Genomic DNA, 18,058 nt, shown 5'->3' on the forward strand with positions numbered 1-18,058 from the left:
CGCCCGTTTTCCCTAAATTTTCTCTGAAGCTTTACATTCCTGTTAGCAGTAGCGATAAATGTAATCACAATATTACAGTGAAAGTTCTTTCAATTCATTCGTCAGATTACTTCCTTAATTTATGGAATATCCCTGAATTTTCAGATGGAAGGCATTCTCAGTGAATTAAGATATATATATATATAGATATATATATATATACTGTATGTTTTTTATCCTGATGTAACCCTTTAACCACAAATCCCTTCCGTACCTTCTTTAGTTCATGTATTGAGGTCAGTGTCAGGTGTTGTTCATGAGGTGCAGTTCAATCGCTGGTGACAAATGCAATTTAAAAAATCACTTTTTCAATTTACACGTTGGTGAGAAGCAAAAAAAATCTCTTGTTGCACTCAATTTCAGTGAGTGCAACAACCTGAGCAAACAAACGGGAGTACCACACAACTTAACAATGCACATAAAGTAGGGAGGAACAATTAATTTAAAAAAATATAATTATCATTGAAATACTGTATGTAAAGTGCATGAGGGTGCAACTTCATCTGAGAGGGAAAAGTGTTTCAGGCAGCTTTCTAGAAAAATCAGTTTCCTCGCAATTCATATCACAATTGCAAAAAGATAATTTCGTGCCAAGAGTATGCTATTCCAAGGATCTAGAGTACTCTGATCAATACCTATGAACATAAACAACATGAACCAAGACTTTGTTCTAGTCTAGACATTTGGAATTTACCAAATTTAATGTTCAATTCCTTTTAAACAAGATATTAAAATTTAACAATTACAAAGAAGGCAGTAGGTTTGAAATATATAAAACTAAATTTAAATGTGTAACCTTCATAATACCAAGAGGAGGAGGAATGCATGGCAAAATATGTCCAAGCGAACAATGGATTGATATAATTCAATAAAAATGTTTAGCAAAAGGTATGGTTATGTTTAATCGGGATTGAAAAGGCTAGATATTCACACTAAAAGCTCCTGATGCAAAGCGAATAAAAACCTTTTTTTCTTAGTTCTACTTTCATTTTAAATTCTACTTTTACGTGGTTTTTAATCAAAAGTCAAATCATCAGTGCATCAAGTAACTCGGGAGAAAATCCAACGTTAATGTCAAAAAGGAGACGCAGTGGGGTCTAAAGTCTTAAAAAGGTCCTTCAGCAGTGTGACTCCCACGTTCCCGTTTACACCCTTCTTCTTTTGTCCAGAGCTTTGCGTCAGCGGCGCCGTCGGTTCCACTGGTAAGCGGTGCGTGTCGGAGGCTCTCACCTGGACTCGACTCGTACCTGGACTCCTGCAGATCGACCCGCCTGCTGTCTCCGAGGAGGTTTGAAGAGAGGGCTGAGGTTCTGCTGGATCTGGGTTCTCAACAGACTGTTTGTGAGAACCGTGAGCCTGAGGAGCAGAACACAGAGGATGGGGGAAGAGAGCAGGAAGGGGGAATTACACCATATCCTGGGAAAAGGTAATTCCAGGTGTTTTTGACCTGGACACTTAGCCTATTTTCCATAATTTCACATCATACCAATCAATTCTGACCAAAATCGCCATCAGACTATTCTCCACTATAGAGCGTGGCTCTCCAATACAGTCCTAAACGGCCAGTGGACACTCCATAGGTCAAACCCAAAGTACCCAAACCATGTCTTTTTTCAATTTGTTGATGTTCACTCTGTACTGAGACACCCTGGCAAACGAGATGTAAGTCACTCTATAGTGAAGCAATTGATGAGACTTGGGTCAGAATCAATCAGTATGATGGAAAAACAGGATCCAAGTCCAAGAAAACGGTCGGAGTTATGTTTTAAAAAGGTAGTGATACACCAGACACTTTTTGTGGGAAGTGTAGAGGGGCAACAATCACAGCAACAGGCAACAAAAGTGAGAGAGAGGGTGAAAAATCCATTCAAGCATTTCCTGGCAACAATATGTCCGATATGAATAAAAACAACAATGGTGAGGCACCTTCTTAATGTACTCTTGCCCATCTCAATTGCCCAAAAAAGTCGCCCTGCCCTACCACTGCTGTAACAGTGTAAATGTCAACCTTGAGCATCTCCATCGGCTCATCTCTCAGCCTCATCTCGCCCTTCAGTTCCTCTTTTATGCGGCTTTCCACCTCCTCTTTCTGTTCCTCCTCTTTTCTCTTCAGCGGTCGCTCTGTGAGGACACAGACGGTGTTGTTTTTGCCCTTGTTTTCGCTTTCTAAAATACAATAAAAAACCATCCGTTTTACCAGGAAAATACAACAAACAAAATCAGCATGACCATTTTCTACATCGACACCAATTTCAATTTCTTTAATATGAATTAATAAGCACTGTACCTAAAGGGACACTGGTCTGAATGTTGTCCTGTTGCTCTCCATCCTGCTGATACGGGCTCAGGCTCAGAAAGAGCGTTTTCAGAACTGAATTGGCGGTAATTGCTTCTGAAGATCCTACAAAATTAAAAAAGACATAATCAACATAGATTTCAGCACTACAAATTTGCATTTCACACTAGTATTCATAAGGAGTGTGTGACATATTCCAGGCTCTTACCTTTGTGGGACGAGACATCAGGCAGCCGCTGCTGAGCCTGGGTTGTGGAGGGATCTGGACTGGTACCACTTTGAATCGGATTGGTGGACATTTCATTGACAGAATCCGACTTTGAACTGTTTGCGTTTTTCCTTTCACGTCTTCGCTTGCAGCCTGTTGAATCAGCGGACCGGTCTGACGCTTGAGGACAGGAGGAAGTCCTTGGAGAATCTGGTTGAGACCGTTTGCACGGTAGAGGAGTCTCACAGATAGGGCTTGCAAAGAGGCTGAGGAAGGGTCTGGCTGTGGCCTTGCCAGGTTCAACTGCAGTTTTGACAGGATTACCTTTACTTCTGCAGGCTGTAGAACTTGGAGTCGGGTGGGAGGATTGAATGGAGTCTTGAGGAGAAGAGGAAGATGTTGCTGAATCTGGTGCAGCCTGCAAGCGAGGCAGCTGATCAAAGCTGTCAGTGATGGGACTTGCAAAAAGCTCATGGAAGGGTCTTTTCAAATCATGTGGCTGTGTGCCAGCTTTTAGGCCAGATGGTGCCCTTTGGGGATGCCGTTTGATCTCGGTGGGTTGCTCGGACGCAAACCGATGAGTGACAGAGTTTGCAAAAACACTGGTCTTACTGTAGTTGGTGACAGGTTCAGCAGGAGCAGAAACTCTACCTGCATGGTCAATAAAACTTGAAGAGGGGTGAGGAGACTGTATTGAGTCTGGAGAGCCAGATGGCACACGGGAAAGACGTGATTTTAACTGTGTAGGACGTTTAAGAGCAGATGTCTGACTGAGAGGGCTTGAAAAAAGGCTGTGGAAGGCCATTTGTGGGGGTTTAGCGGGTCCAACAGGAAGAACACCTTTACTTTTACAGTCTTCAGAGCCCAATACAGTATCTCTGGGCTTTTGGGAGACTTGCAGGCAAGTCATATCCCTAGGCAAGTGCCTGTTTCCTTTGGTAAGATGATGGGGGGACGCCTGAATAATAGGACCTCCTTTCATGTCTGCTTTGGTTTTGGAAGACATGGACTTCTCTAGCTTCATGAAGGGGGGCAACAAATCAAACTTTACCGAATGGGAAGCTCTTTCAGCAGGCTTCTGAGATTTGTTTGATTCACTGTCGGTATTTACTGAAGATGAGACCTTTTCATTTTGGTTTGCAAAGCTTGAGGGAGGATCAGCAACCTCTCCAAAGACAGCTTTTGGGGTGTAGGATATGGATTGTGCAGGAGGAGGGGCAGATGAGCAGCTATAGGCAGGATTTCCCACTGCTTTGCAAGACCCAAGAACAGCATCAACAGAGTAAGGAGCATCACTTTGCTTTGCAGAGCCTGAAGGACAATCAAGAGAACTCGGTGCAGAATGAGCGGTCGATTCTTGGCTTGCAGGAGTTGCAAAGAGACTGGGGAAAGGTCTGAATGATTGAGATCCAAGCACTGCTTCGACTGAATAAGAAACTGGCTCCTTGTGGCTAAGGTTACTGGAGGGAGGGCTGTGAGATTGGGCAGCATCTGTTGCATGTGGTGGAACAGCATCCTCTGTAGTATCAGCCAATCCTTCAGCCTGACACATAAAGGTTTCCTTCTCAGCATGTGGCTCTGATGGGCAGGAACTGTTGTAAAAATTAGGCCTGAAAGATAAAAATACCAAAAAGCTAGTTATTATTATGGGTCAAGTTGTGCAACCCAGGTATGGGTTAATCCATCATGTCACGACTTCTGTGAATGATGAACGATTAGATAAATATCCTATCCACTACTCAGTAAGAATTACACGGGTATATTTACAGAATTACGCATATTCAAATTTGTATGCTCATACCTGATGGGATGCATTAGCATGTCAGGTTTTGGGTCATCAAGCATCACGTTCTCCTCCGTAATCGCTGACTCCTCGGTGTCCTTTGGCCGGCCTGAGGCATCTTGTTCGGCTTTCTTTGCAATTTCATAGTGGTCATTGTCCCTTTTTATTGCCTGCAGTGAGGAGATGTAAAACCCATTGTTGATTTCAGCAAACAGCAGTGCATATTTTACGCTGATATGAAACAAAAAATATCATGACAGGTCATTTGCATACACACCTCCTCCAGCAGTTGTTTAGTGAGGTCAGTAAGAGGCTCATGGGAAAACCTGCACTCTGCTCCTTGAAAACACTTTCCTCTGCTATGGAAAAACTTGCAGGGGGCGGAATGTGGCGACTTGGTTAAGGAAATATAATGTCAAGTCCCAAGTCTAAATGTAGAACACCAAGTCAAGTCAGAACAAATCAAGAGTCCAGTATCAATTTAATATCTTAAAGAAAACTAAATATCTAGGACTTTTCAATGCAATATGGTTTTAATAACATATAAACTTGGTAAGAGCATCATGAGTTTGATTTCTATAATCAGTTTCAACTTTTCAACTTCAACAAATCTCATAACCTTCAATCTAAGTCATTTACACAAACACAAGATATTTAGTCAAGACTTTTTCAAGTCAAAACATGTTCAAGTCATTAAAGTACAAGTCCAAGTCAAGTCTCAAGTCACCAGAATCCAAGTCATGTCTCAAGTCTTCTCTTCATGCATCAAGTCAAGTCTCAAGTAATTTCAACTATGACTTGATTCTGACTTGAGCCCAAGTCATGTGACTCGAGTCCCCACCTCTGCAGGAACGTACAGATGTACAGATCATCGTTGTTGACCCAAAGGATATGGTGCATGTATGGGCAGCTCTCTCCTTTTGCGCAGAATCCTTGGATGTAAAATTTGCACATTTCTTTGATGAGATTGTTGACGACCTGAGCGTGCTCCAGCTGGCATTCATCACCCTGTATGCAATAAAAAAAGAAAAAAACAGTAAAGCAATGTTGTGACACTGCTAGAGATGTACCAGAGCTAAGTAAAATCCTCAATGACAAGCGCCATGTTTCTATTCCACAAATCGATTTGACACGTTTGACGCCATATCAATTTTCAGTAAATAAGTGATAAACATAATAATAATAAATGTAACCTGCCTTGATGCATCTTCCCCGAAGGAAATGACGACAAAGTAACCGTCCATCCACTACCAAAGCATTCTGGTCCTTGAACTCTTCGGTCATGAACCTCTTCCGTTCCACTGGGACGTCCTAGGAGGAAACAAAAAATGAGCACCAAGGAACAGAATGGAGCCGTTTTCAAGAGACATTTTCTACAAACATGGTAGGATGACTAATTTGAATGCCATCTTCTGCCACAAAACTGCTGCCCAACCCTCCACAGCAGGTGAGCGACATGCAAGAGTCCTTTCATCTGTCAAACAGTGTCTTACCCACCTGCTTGCCGACTTTATTCCTGCTGTCCTTGCCTGCAGTCCGGTTAGGCGGACGCCGCCCTCCTCTGTTGCCAGGCCCCCTTCTATCATTCTGCCAATCCTGATTCTTCTTCTTCTGCTGCTGTTGATGTTGTTGCTTGTTAACATTACGGCTATTTTTACTTTTATAATTCTGCACTCTGTGATTCGTGTTATTCTGATCGGCTTTACTGCTGTGGCTGCAGAAGTCCAGGTTTTCGGTGAAGCCAGCACCAACACGCTCGTTTCCAGACTGCTCCATATGGTCTGTGGCTTTAGAGTCGTAGTCTCTGGAGGATGTTGGGGCATTATAAGTCTCTGATGTCTTGGCTTGGTAAAACTGCTTCTGTGGAACGGCAACAAAGAAAACAGTTTTAGCGCATCTTCAGCTTAATCCCTGTTTTTTCCAATGGAGCACAGTGACAGTTCATACAGAAATGGTCCATTCAGGGGAAATTTCAATCTCCGTTATTTAGGTGACAGTAGCCTATCAACTACCTGATGTGTAGCATTACCTGTTGGTGTCGTTTTCTCCTTTTATTGCCAGTCTGCTGTTCACCCCAGACTTTCCTCTTTCTGGCATGGCCACTTTCAGCATTCTGCTTCTCACCTAATTTCCTATATAAAAAAAAATCACAGATATGTAGAGATATAAGAAAGAAGACTAAAACAGACACATTACCACCCAAACACATTCTCACTACGTCTGGCACAGGCTGACTGAAAAAGCAGCTACCTGTGTGGAGGACAAGGACTCCTGACATCTTCATCCACAGCTGACAGTCTCGTGAAAAGGTTCGCAAATGCCATTTTACTTTCTTAATTATTAGTTATTTGTCGGTCCTTGTGGAAAGAGTCGCACTGCAGCCATGCACGAGCTTGTGACCACCCGAACAAAAATTAAAAGCAAAAAAAACAAACTACAACTGCACCCCTTGCAAAGTATAACAGTTGTCCAGCGGGTACCTGTGATTAAAAAAACAAACGGATCATTCGGCTACGACTTGGGAACGTGTGGCTGAAACAATCCGCGCTACTTCCGTGTTGGTCTACTGACGTCACCGGTCAACGCCCCGGAAACTTCCAAATATAGAGATGAAATCCCGTTTTGTAAACTGTCCCGGTGTGTTTGTCCGTCGTCCTCGTTGTTAACCAAGGAAGTTTGATGGACTGGCGCAAGGAGGTTTGCCTTGATGTATAAACCCAGAGGACTGTCTAAACGGTTTAAACCACCAGTGTCAAGCACGCGCAGCTGGCTGAAGAGACTGACCCGCAAGGGGAAGAAGAAGGAGGAGGAGGAGAAGGAGAAGGAGATGGAGAAGAAGGAGTCCACTTCCACCAGGGGCTCCAACAGATGCTTCAAGCGAACCTGAGCACATTGACACCTGTGCTCACACACACACACACACACACACACACACACACACACACCCAACCCCCCTACATCCATTTCCAACCCCTCACACACCCCAATAAAAGATATCAACCATGATATCATAATAATAATATACTGCCTGTATAGTATTTCTGTAGAGAATTGTAAGTTCCACTACAGTGTATGCAGAACTAAACTGTAACTAAACAGTTTATGGTTTTGCTATTTAAATGCTGTTAAAAATAGAACCTTCTCTCTCTCTAAAATTACATGAAACATATTTTTGGAAGCCTAAATCACATCAGGGTCTAGTGAAATGATGACACAACTATGACATACACTTAATTTCATTGCATTAAATCATGGTAAAAATTTAGAATGTAATAATATTCAGTAGCCAATTGGAAGACAATTTGCATAGAAATTGTCTCACTGTCATGTAAATGTACATGCACTCCATACATATATATATATATACTATATATATTTATTTATTAGCCCTGCCAAGGAGGCAATGTTTTCACCCCCGTCTGTGTTTGTTTGTCCGTCCGTCTGTTAGCAGAATATCTCAAAAAGTTGGCCATGGATTTGCACAAAACTTGGTATGAAGGTTAGTTATGGGCCAAGGAAGAACTGATTAACTTTTCATGTTGATTGGCCAAAAGGGGGCGTGGTGGTGGGCGTGACATCATCACCAAAAGGTGCATAATTGCCTTGCGGGTGTTGTCAGAGGTCTGTGCTTTACTGAGCACATTTTCTAGTTTTAAACTTTCCAGGTGGAGAGGTCAAAACCTTTGTCACTGAACTTTACATGGCGACATGATGCCATTCCTGATTGAAACACTAACATTCATGTTCCCAAATCCCTCTTGGTTTCTTGAGCAAGTTCTCCTCAGAAACCAGGCTGCAGGGCACAGGATGTTGATGCACTCTAATTTTAAAGCAAATCCAGTTCATCCAGTTTGCAAATAGATGTTACTGTCGGGAGAGATTAGCTCTGAAATTAGATTAAAATTTAATTGAATCTGGAAGGCAAACAACACACCCTGCCTCTCATCAGTCCTGCAGAATAATAAAAACACATTCATGTCAAATCTTGATAGAAGCTGGACTTTGTTCCTCCACAGTGGAGGCCGTCCCTGTGTCTCGCCCAAAGTCCAGGTCACACAGACAGGTTTCAGTATTGTGTGTGTGTGTGTGTGTGTTCGTGTTTTCCCCTCAGTCTCTGAACTCTGAAGGTATACCTCCAGCTGTCCTGAGCTCTCTGCCTGTCTGAGCCGCAGAATGACACATCACCGGGCCCGTCTTGCCCTCCTGGTCCTCCTGGGCCTGTTGGTCCACGATGCTGCCGGTCAGGAGGCCGAAGCCCCAGCAGCAGCAGCAGCCGGTCAGGAGGGAGAGGAGGACACCGGGGACTGGGGCCTGAACTCCCTCCGGGGCAGCTTCGAGGCCGTCAACAGCTACTTTGACTCCATGCTGGAGCTAATGGGCGGAAAAGATGGAGTGTGCCAGTACCGCTGTCGATATGGTAAGTTAGTTGATTAAGTTGATGAGAGGTGAAGTTGCATTCTAGCTCTGTATCAGACTGATACTGATATTGGCCTGTCAGTGTCAGCCGTCTTCCCCTGACCACAGCTACATGATAACAGTCAAAATCTGCAACGATCTTTTAGGTTTCTCCCTAACATTGATTAGGTGCGGTGGGTCACTCTGCCCACCTAAAAGAATTTCATTAGTTTGGGTTTTAAAGTGTTCCATGATCATCTAAATGATATTTCAGAGATTTTTCCACCCCACAAAGAGTACAACTCTGGGGGAAACACTGAATACTTGTATTTTTTTTGGTATGGTAATGTTCAACTTTAAAGATATTGAGTATCAGCACAGAATATTGGCTTTAGGCAGCTTCAGACCAAAAACATCAGTATTGGTATCGGCCTTCAAAAACCATATTGGTCGAACCTAAGTAAAGTCTAGTGTTTTGCTGTCCTGTAGACTTTAGGGCAGGGATTCCCAAACTTTTTCATGCCAATTTCACCCCCATATGGATACACTTTAGGCCACACACCACCATTAGATAAAGGCTTTGCGCAGGACCCATCTGTTAAGAGTTTTGTTGTCTACTGTCTGAGTGGGGAGAGTGAAACCTTTCATCAGAATCGTCATTCTCACATTCTCTTCCAATGTTAACTTCAAGTGAACAAAATAATATTGAAATTAAACAATTCCTCATTTGCTGAGGACGGCCTGGAACACACTCAAGCCAAATTTGGGAACAACTGCTTTAGGGGAAATGTTAGGAAAAATAATTTCCCTTTGTTGAATTTCAAATTATCCATTGAGCATACTGTTAATAAATTCAATGGATGATTTGTTCCGGTTCAACAGAGGGATTCATGTTCAGGGAGAAATTATCCATTGCATGTACTGTTAATAAACTGTCTGTTGTGGCTGATGATTTAATTAGTGATTGGGTTGCATTTCTTTGGGTAATTAGCCAATGCAAACATAATCAGAGGGATAAATCAAAGTAGTTACTGTCTGGAAATTACCTGTGTTGTTGTGCTTAATTTAAACCCATAATAGGGACGTAATTGGGATTTAGTCAGGCTGATATTGTAAATTCTTCTGCCACTTATCATCTTCGTTATCATGTAGGTGAGGGCCTGGAAATGGACTGTGACCCCGGGGTGATAGGATATCTTTCATGCAGTGATTAGAAACGGGTCAAATATCATCATGTGAACAGATATCCAGCAAAAACAGCAACCTTTGTTTCTTCATCTGCAAATATGGATTTATTTTTAAACTGACGTTATCAGGAAGAAAAGGTCTCTTGTCAGCTTTTCTTTTCTGGTAGCTTCATTTCCTGAAGCGTGCATTTGATGTGCTTTACTTTCCCTCTCAGGTAAAGCTCCTATTCCACGTCCGGACTACCAGATGCCAGAACCCGATGGGTGCAGCTCCTACTTTCTTGGCATTCCTGTTCCAAACGGAGTATGTATCTTCTATCCATCTGAGACCAATTCCTGTAGAGTTATGATACTTGGAAATCAAAGTGATTCCAATTAAAAAGCTGAATCTGCACTCCTACGGATGTAAGAGCAAGTATTACACACATAAAAAAGAAAGTGAAGGAAAGCTTTACTCTTTCATTTTCCCCCACTGGTCTGCAGGCTACTGCTGCAGATTTCACAGAAAGCATGCTGCCTCTTAGATATAAAGTTAAAAAGTTAAAAATGAAAGTATAAAGTATGTTTCAAGAAATCCAGGCATCCAAAAACAATTCATTTGTTTTGAAATAAAAATGTCTTCCTGACCATTCAATATTTAAAAGACATTAAAAGATATTAAAACAAATGAAAAGATATTGAAGATTGGCACAAAATATTGGCTATTGACAAGTGACCTCTGCACAGCTTGGGTTTCTTCTAGATGCTGGAAAAATACAGAAACATAGTCCATAGACGGTTAGATTTTCCAAAACGAATCGGTCTATTAGTATTGCACACACTCGCATGCAAACACACTGATCACCTTTGTCCTGTGCCAGATGGAAATGGGCATCCCTGCCATGACAAAGTGCTGCAATCAGCTGGACATGTGTTACGACACCTGCGGCTCCAACAAGTACCGCTGCGACTCCAAGTTCCGCTGGTGCCTGCACAGCATCTGCTCCGACCTCAAGAAGAGCCTGGGCTTTGTGTCCAAAGTTGAAGGTTGGTATAAGCTATAAGAGGTATTGTCGTCTACTGTTGGCCACTACAGCAGTTTGGGGTTAAAGATGATGACAACCCAGTTTAAAAATGTGCCCTTTTTATTTAGTATCACTCGTGTATACTGTCTTCATCATCCACCAAGATTTGAGCTTTGTTAAAATTCAATAACTGTAATAAAATGAAGCATGTTTTGGGGCATTTTCTACTGTGATAGAATTCGGAGGGCTTGCCCGTAGGTTGTGGCCGTGACCTGAGTTGACCGACACGCCTGTTCAAACTCAACATGTGGCAGCTGAAAATGAGGTCATGTTTTGATAGGATTGCCCCCCCTTCCCTTGTTACGTAAGAAAGTTATTTTTTAATCCCGCCCCACTAAAAATGGATGCTGGGGTCGGGGAAATTCAAACAGGTTTCTCACAGCATAGAAATGATTTCAGATTCTCCGAGTTTAGTGATGTTTTCCGCACCCCTGGATGATGAAAACAACCATTTTAGTAACAAATTGCATATTTTAGTTGGCTATCTCTTTAAGTGCTCAAGGGCACCTCGGCAGTAGTCATTCATTTTCTCCGCTGGTCTGTGGATTCGAACCAGTGACCTTTCAATCACAAGCCTGCTTCTCTAACCTGTTTCACAGAAAGCATATCTCCTCTTATTTTTATGAATGCTTCCTTTAATTAAACCATAAAGTCAGTTTGAAGACATCCAGGCATCCAAAAAAACAATTCATTTGTCTTGGAAAAAAAGAATCCTGATCATTCAATAATACTATGATATACGGTATATCATAATTCTTTGGCAAGTAATTTACACATGTACAACTTTTAAATGAACTGTGAATAAATATAAAATGACAAGTTATACTCTCAAAAAACATAAGTTTCTCATGTACATACTGTTCTATGTTTTGACTCGTTCCTGTCTGTCTGTGTCTGTCAGCATGTGAAACAGTAGCAGACACCCTGTTCAACACAGTGTGGACTCTCGGCTGCAGACCCTACATGAACAGCCAGAGGGCAGCCTGCTTTTGTGAAGGAGAGGAGAAGGATGAACTTTAAAGAACACACCACCCTCCTGTTTATTATGAAGAAATACAGGCTGGAGCAACATGTGAACTGTGCTGCTTTGGATCATTAGGGTGTTACAAGAGACTGCTGTGTGACCACTTTTGTAATTTATTTGTAAGTTCTTGCTCTGGTTTTGTTCAAAGCCATTATTTTACTCTAGTAAAAAAGTAAAAAAAAAAAGTTGGATGTTATTGTTTGAGGTTAAACTGCACATTGTATTGCAATCCAAAGTTGTATTTGCTCATTTCACTTTGTGGTATGAAAATGTTATCTCCAACATGGAATCTGGACATAAATTTGTCTTACAAATCTTTTGACTACATCTCATCCGAATCAATTTTCTGTCTCCATACAAACTTCAAATTTGTGCATAAAATGATTCTACAGTTAAATTCAACTGAACATATTTCCTCAATGCCACTGACGATATGAAAAAAAAAGTAATAACTGAGATAAACTACTATTTTAGATTAACAAAAAGCACGATACACCACTCAGGATCATACTGAGTGTTTGGCTCACCTGCACATGACTTGCATATGTTTCTTACTCAAACAGTGTGGAAACAACCATTACAAGGTGAAATAGGAATAAGTATGACCTAATCATTTTCACAAGCTTAAGCCTTTAAGATAAAAAACAAAAACAAAGTCTTTCATCAACAAAGATGACTGAGAGCATAAAAAAATATTTGTTTAGTCAAATTTATGTTGTACCAAGAGAAAAAGGTTGAATAGAAACAGGAGAGTTTACAAGTTTACAAAGTCACAGAGTGGTGATTTTTTTTACAGAAATATAGAGCTGAAAGGAGTAAAACTTGTACTCTTCAACATGTCTTTTAACACAAAACTAGCAATAAAATATTGCACTATAATCTTTAAAAAAAAACAAAAAAAAAAAACATAACTTATTGTTCGATGAGAAATTACAGAATGATTCAGTACAAATCTTGAGATATTTTACTCAAATAAGTGGTGGTCCTGTAACACTGTATGAATCTCTGAGACCGATGTTAAATCATTAGTGTAAGTCAACAAAGTCCATGTGATCCTTACGGGCTCGCAGCAGATTCAAATTAAAGATGAGGTCATGACGCTCTTCGCAGATCTGTTGAAAGGGAAGAAACTTGATAAATGTGACCAAGTGACAAATCACTCAATCTCCATTTGCTTACTAATTTCCACCGAAATCAATGTACAGTCCAAAAAGAGTTCTATTCTAAAACACTATATCAATTTCAGAAATTTCTATTTTATCATATGTGAGGTTCGTTCCATATCTCTACAATATAGAAGGTCCAGTCTGTAAAATGTTCATTTTGTCAATCGAGGAGTTAAGTTACCTTCCATCCTGTGGAAAGTACCAGATTAAAAATGTTGTGCTGTCACTCCATTTTTACTAATTTCAAAAGATAGATATCTCATTTTGGAACAACACTCTATATCTATCTGGAATTAGGCTACTCTCAGGTTGGGATTCAAAAGGTGTGTATTTTAACAAATTGACCAAGGTCCAATTTCATATACGCATACATACATAGACATACAACGATGACTACTTACTTACTTTCCAGTCTTTCAGGTCAGGGAGTTTTCGGCTGGCTTTGTGACTCTTTGCTTCATCATCTGGTTAAACGCTTCAAGCTAAAAATTTGTGGTTGCAAAAGGTAAAAAAAAAAGAACGTCTTGAATTCATTTTGATTCATACAGATATAAAAACAACATTTATGAGCAGTGAGAAATCAGATGGACTGGTAAACTGCTGAAACCTATGACTGAAACTGGTTAACCACTATTACCACCTACCTTTTTCTTCAAGTTTGCCTTTATTTCCTCCTCCGTCGGCTGCCTTTTGCCTTGTTCTTTTCCTTCCTCTGAGCGCTGCGTTTCTGCATCGGCGTCAACAGGCGCCCGTGGAACCCCCACTCTCACCGAGGCGACCGGCTTTGCACACGTCTCCGTTTTTCTGATGCCGTCTCTCTTCACTTCCCTCATCAGGCGACGCCTTTCGTTGCACCTTTGGCGGCTCATCTTCTTCCTCTGGCTCTTTGGGGTTGTGAGTTGTATCAGACAGCGTTGGTTATTTGTAGCCTTCGTACTGACGACCTGCAGGCAGCGAGGGCCCAGCTGCACTCCGTTTTGGCCCTCGCTCTCCGACAGGTCTGGGTTCAACAGCAAGTGAGCGTCTTCAAGCGAGAAGCTGTCAGAGGGGGGAGGATAAGGGTAAACCATGCCGGGTGTAGCTGCAGAAAAGTGATGCGAGGGATTCTGTGGGTAGCGATACCCACTGGGACACTGGGAGGGGGGCGTGGCACCGTGAGTGTATGTCCAGGTTGAGTTGGTAGCACCATTATAAGCACCACTGTAGTGGGCAGTGTACTGAGAGTATTGGGATGAATTGTATTCTGGCAAAGCACCCAGAGCAGCAGGGTGTGAGGAGGGATATGTTGGCTCTTTTGGATACGGTTGGTGAGCAGGAGAGCTTTCTCTGGAGTGTTTTCTGTCCACGTCTCTGTCCCTGCGCCTCTGAGCTTGTTTTCGGTCCCTCTCTCCATCTATTTCCGTCTCTGTCTCTTTATCTCTGCTTCTCTCTCTCGAGTGGCCGCATTCGGACATTTTCCTTGGTTCTCTGCTGTCCCTGGACTCTCTGCCGGGGGAGCGCTGCCGGCGAGGGGGGCTAGGACTGAAGCTGCCGGAGATCGACGTGGAGGAAGAGGAATTCCTGTGGTGTCTGTGGAAACTCTGCTGACTCTCTCTCTCCCCTCTGCTGTCCGCCCTCTGACTGTCGTCATGCTTCCTCCCGTACAACCTCTCCTGAGTCCGGTCTGCTAGTTTGCTCATCTCCTCCACCTCCAGGCTCAACCCCAGAGTCTTAAGAATGTTCTGGAGCTGTTTGTGTTGCTGCTCCTCCACCCTTGGTTTCTCCTCCTCCACCGCTGGGGGAGACTTTGATCTACTGCTAGAGCCAAAATGGCGGTCGCCTCTATCATTCCTCTGGACACGCTTCTCATCAGGCAGGGAGGGTCTTTCTCTGTGGGATCCCTCCCGGCTGGGCGGTTCGGTCCTCCTCTCTCCACTGTTGGACCGACTGTGGTCCAGCTGCAGAGCTCCGCTGTGCGATCCCCGGCTCTCACTCCTGTAGGGAACATCTGGCTTGTTCTCCAAAACAGGGGGCTGAACATTCAAGAGCTCCCCACCCACAGGAAGATCCTCGCTGTCGTCATTGACAATCCTGCTGAGCAGGTTGATGTCCACTCCTTTGTTAAGCACACTGAGGAACCGCTGGAAACCGTCGATGACCGTGTTCTCCTCTGGGACTGCTGGTGTTGGGCTTTGGCTGGGAGGAAGAGGTTTAACTTCAGGGACCTGGGAAAGGGCAGATGTAAGGAGACATCACTGACTGTTTGGTGTAGAGAGTGAGCGATGCATCACACATTAAGTCGTGAAAACACTGAGCTAGTGGCATCAAGACAGGACACATTTTTTCATAGTTTGACTAATGACCATCAAGTATAGAGCATCAGCTTAAGTTGAGATCTTTTTTCATCCACTTCTTGTACAAGATTCTACCAAATGAGGATTATATTGAATTATGTTATTATATACAGAATTGAGAGAATATTCAATAAGAAGTAATTTTTAGTAAGTTGTCAAGAGTTCTTACTCTGGATTGCAGCCCATGAAATCAATAGCCTCTTGATTTTTTTAAACTTTACAGTTTATTTTCTAAAAAGATAATCTTTGCGCAACCGTTTGTATGTGCCAGGTGCGTTAGAGGGGAAAGATAAAATCAAAATCTGTAGACTCCCACACACTGCCTTCACTTACAAGGGTTTTATTTCAAGACACAACGTTTCCCTGACGAAGGTCACTTGACCAAAACAGTGTGTCTTGAAATAAAACCTTCGTAAGTGAAGACAGTGTGCAGGAGTCTACAGATTTTGATTTTACAGGTAAGCTGTTAACTGTTAACTGTACTGTCCAATATGATGAAAGCACACTTAAATAAGCCCCAACAGCAAACACTTTAACTATGTAATGTTGCATATTGATTAGAATACAAATTATGGATCTTGTGTGGCACTACTATACTACCTTGTATAATAGCTAAGAGATGGTTTGATTGGGTTGTGGTGTGGCGTTTATCATACAAAAAAGTTACAAACCTCCCCATTTGATGCCGATACACAGGGAATACCAAGTCTCTGCCTCATTAGTGCCTTCACTCTGAGCTTCAGGGGATGGTCCTCCACCCACAGACCATCTTTGCTGGCCACTTTGGATGACTGGAGCAGAGTGTGTGGAAGATCAAACGAAGGGGAATGGACCTGGGCAGAAAGAAGGGTATATATAAGTAAAATATATAATTTGTGAGTGCAGTTGGCTTACGCACGCTGAAAAGAACGTGGAGCAGGGCACGTACACTCCAGACATCTTTTACAGATTTAAGAATCTGAAAGAAAAATATATTCCTGAAGAAAGCCAATGTCCCAAAATGTCTATGGATGTGTGTAATCAATCAATCAATCTACCACTCACCTTTGCGGGAAAGCCAAGAGGACGCCTTTGCTGCAAAATAACATTCACCCTGTCTTTCAGAGTTGCGCCTTTGCAAACAGCCGACTGTTTACTATAGGAAAAGCCTGCTTCCTTTTCTTCTCTTAACTGTATAGAGGGTTCATTTGTGTTCATAGATGTGTCAGCTTTGCCATGTGCGAAATCCTCTCCTTCATCTTCTGTAAACGTCCGATATGATGGTGGATTTTTCTTTAAGAACGGCTCAACTTTTTTCATAGCAATGGCAGCTCTCTTGAGCATAATCTGCTCCTCAATCTCCTGAAGCTGCCTCCTCTTCCTCGCCAGCTCCTGATCCTCCTCGCTCATTTCCACCGGCTCTCCGTCTGGGTCCATGAAGGCACCATACTCCTCCTGACTGTACAGGTTATGGGAGGAGGGACTGTGGTGCTCCCATTCCTCATTAGTCCCCATGCTGGTATGCGGTTCTTCAAGGGTGTAACGGCAGTAAGGGTCCCTATCGCTGTTAGTTCTTGAGACATTCCCCGTGTTTTGGTCAACACCGCTCCACTGTTTTGGCTCCAGGTCTCTCCGCTGTCTCCGCTGAATGTGTTCCCATTCAAGTGGATTCATTGTTTACCCAATTTTCCTTGTAGTTTATGAATCTGTGGACTCCCTGCAGATTAGAGAGAGTGTAATGTTAGAGGAATGCATTGAGGGTTACACCAGATTTTGTCCTTGGCTGCATAACTTAATATGAGCAGTAAACTAACATTATACTCCTTTACTTTATAGAAATATATGGTCCACTGTCTATTGAATACTTGAATATTTCATGTTCATAATCACAAATGTTACATGTTGACTACTAGACACCAGATCCAGATTTGAGTAAGTGCATTTACAGTTATACCATTAGCTAACGTTAGGGCTGCGGCTAAAGTAGAATATTAACGCTAAAAACAAAACGTAACAGACATTTAATATGACTGATTTAGCCATGGTCATCTCCAACTCGACTTCACAGACAACGAAACTAACTAAACCCAGTGTTTAGACAGCTAACGGTGACAGCTAACAGTTATATTGTTTACCTACTGAAGCTGGTCAGATGACCTCTTCTTCAGTCACATCTCGGACGGAAAAAAATATGATTTCAAGGCTGTAACGTTAGATAACAGTTTCAGACGACTGGCAAACACGCCGTGCTTAGGATGTAAAATTGCAAAACTGAGCTTGGATGAGTTTCAGCAGAAAGGACAACCGTGAATGAAAAAATATAGCTGGAGTTAGCTAACACAGCGGCCAAAAATATACTCTTTAAATGCTTCGGTGGTGTTCAAAATGGATATTGGCGCTGTGTGTTAGCGCCATCTACTGGGCGGAGTACCAAAACACACCACACGATATAACCAATGACATTCAGTCATTCTACCGATAATTTAATACTTTTTTCTTGCATTTTACTCACATGGGCCTCAGGATACTATAAAACTTGCTTGGCCTTATGCAGGAACCGAGCCTACCCATCGATTTGATCTTA

At 42.4% G+C, this 18,058-nt stretch overlaps 3 protein-coding genes across 6 annotated transcripts in view; 1 reads left to right on the plus strand and 2 right to left on the minus strand.

Moving 5' to 3' along the window:
- The window catches only part of LOC139924867 (uncharacterized), a 143,252-nt gene extending 125,467 nt beyond the window's left edge, over positions 1-17,785 (minus strand). The window contains exons 1-6 of one of the 4 annotated variants that reach the window (XR_013504077.1): positions 17,610-17,785; positions 16,540-17,191; positions 16,167-16,328; positions 13,807-15,366; positions 13,564-13,644; positions 12,891-13,108 (exon numbers count right to left, since the gene is read on the minus strand). Coding sequence is in view for 3 of the 4 variants with exons in the window: in XM_078282107.1 (XP_078138233.1) it covers positions 13,579-13,644; positions 13,807-15,366; positions 16,167-16,328; positions 16,540-17,148 (2,397 nt within the window). In the remaining variant the exon portion in view is untranslated. Of the gene's footprint in view, positions 1-12,761; positions 13,109-13,563; positions 13,645-13,806; positions 15,367-16,166; positions 16,329-16,539; positions 17,192-17,609 lie in introns of those variants that run through there. The other 3 variants (XM_078282107.1, XM_078282114.1, XM_071916075.2) reach the window with 3 other exon arrangements.
- Positions 469-6,815, minus strand: LOC139924864 (uncharacterized). Its single transcript, XM_071916072.2, has 11 exons — positions 6,577-6,815; positions 6,356-6,458; positions 5,824-6,186; positions 5,524-5,637; positions 5,220-5,334; positions 4,604-4,713; positions 4,345-4,496; positions 2,544-4,153; positions 2,327-2,440; positions 2,048-2,205; positions 469-1,395 (listed from the first exon to the last, which is right to left on the minus strand). The coding sequence occupies exons 1-11, from the start codon at positions 6,648-6,650 to the stop codon at positions 1,114-1,116; spliced, it is 3,195 nt and encodes a 1,064-aa protein (XP_071772173.2). The 5' UTR covers positions 6,651-6,815; the 3' UTR covers positions 469-1,113.
- Positions 8,500-12,064, plus strand: LOC139924847 (group XIIB secretory phospholipase A2-like protein). The gene is made up of 4 exons (XM_071916042.2): positions 8,500-8,743; positions 10,124-10,212; positions 10,769-10,934; positions 11,874-12,064. The coding sequence occupies exons 1-4, from the start codon at positions 8,500-8,502 to the stop codon at positions 11,990-11,992; spliced, it is 618 nt and encodes a 205-aa protein (XP_071772143.1). The 3' UTR covers positions 11,993-12,064.
- Positions 17,786-18,058: the final 273 nt, after the last annotated feature.

Source organism: Centroberyx gerrardi, chromosome 3, assembly GCF_048128805.1.
Source record: "Centroberyx gerrardi isolate f3 chromosome 3, fCenGer3.hap1.cur.20231027, whole genome shotgun sequence".
Taxonomy (NCBI): Eukaryota; Metazoa; Chordata; class Actinopteri; order Beryciformes; family Berycidae; genus Centroberyx; species Centroberyx gerrardi.

Coding starts and splice junctions, on each gene's coding strand:
- LOC139924847 (XM_071916042.2), top strand. CDS start 8,500: ATGACACATCACCGGGCCCGTCTTGCCCTCCTGGTCCTCCTGGGCCTG. Junction 10,213..10,768: donor GCATTCCTGTTCCAAACGGA/GTATGTATCTTC, acceptor GTCCTGTGCCAG/ATGGAAATGGGCATCCCTGC. Junction 10,935..11,873: donor CTTTGTGTCCAAAGTTGAAG/GTTGGTATAAGC, acceptor TGTGTCTGTCAG/CATGTGAAACAGTAGCAGAC.
- LOC139924864 (XM_071916072.2), bottom strand. CDS start 6,650: ATGGCATTTGCGAACCTTTTCACGAGACTGTCAGCTGTGGATGAAGAT. Junction 4,714..5,219: donor GAGCTGCCCATACATGCACC/ATATCCTTTGGG, acceptor CCAAGTCGCCAC/ATTCCGCCCCCTGCAAGTTT. Junction 4,497..4,603: donor CTAAACAACTGCTGGAGGAG/GTGTGTATGCAA, acceptor TCCTCACTGCAG/GCAATAAAAAGGGACAATGA.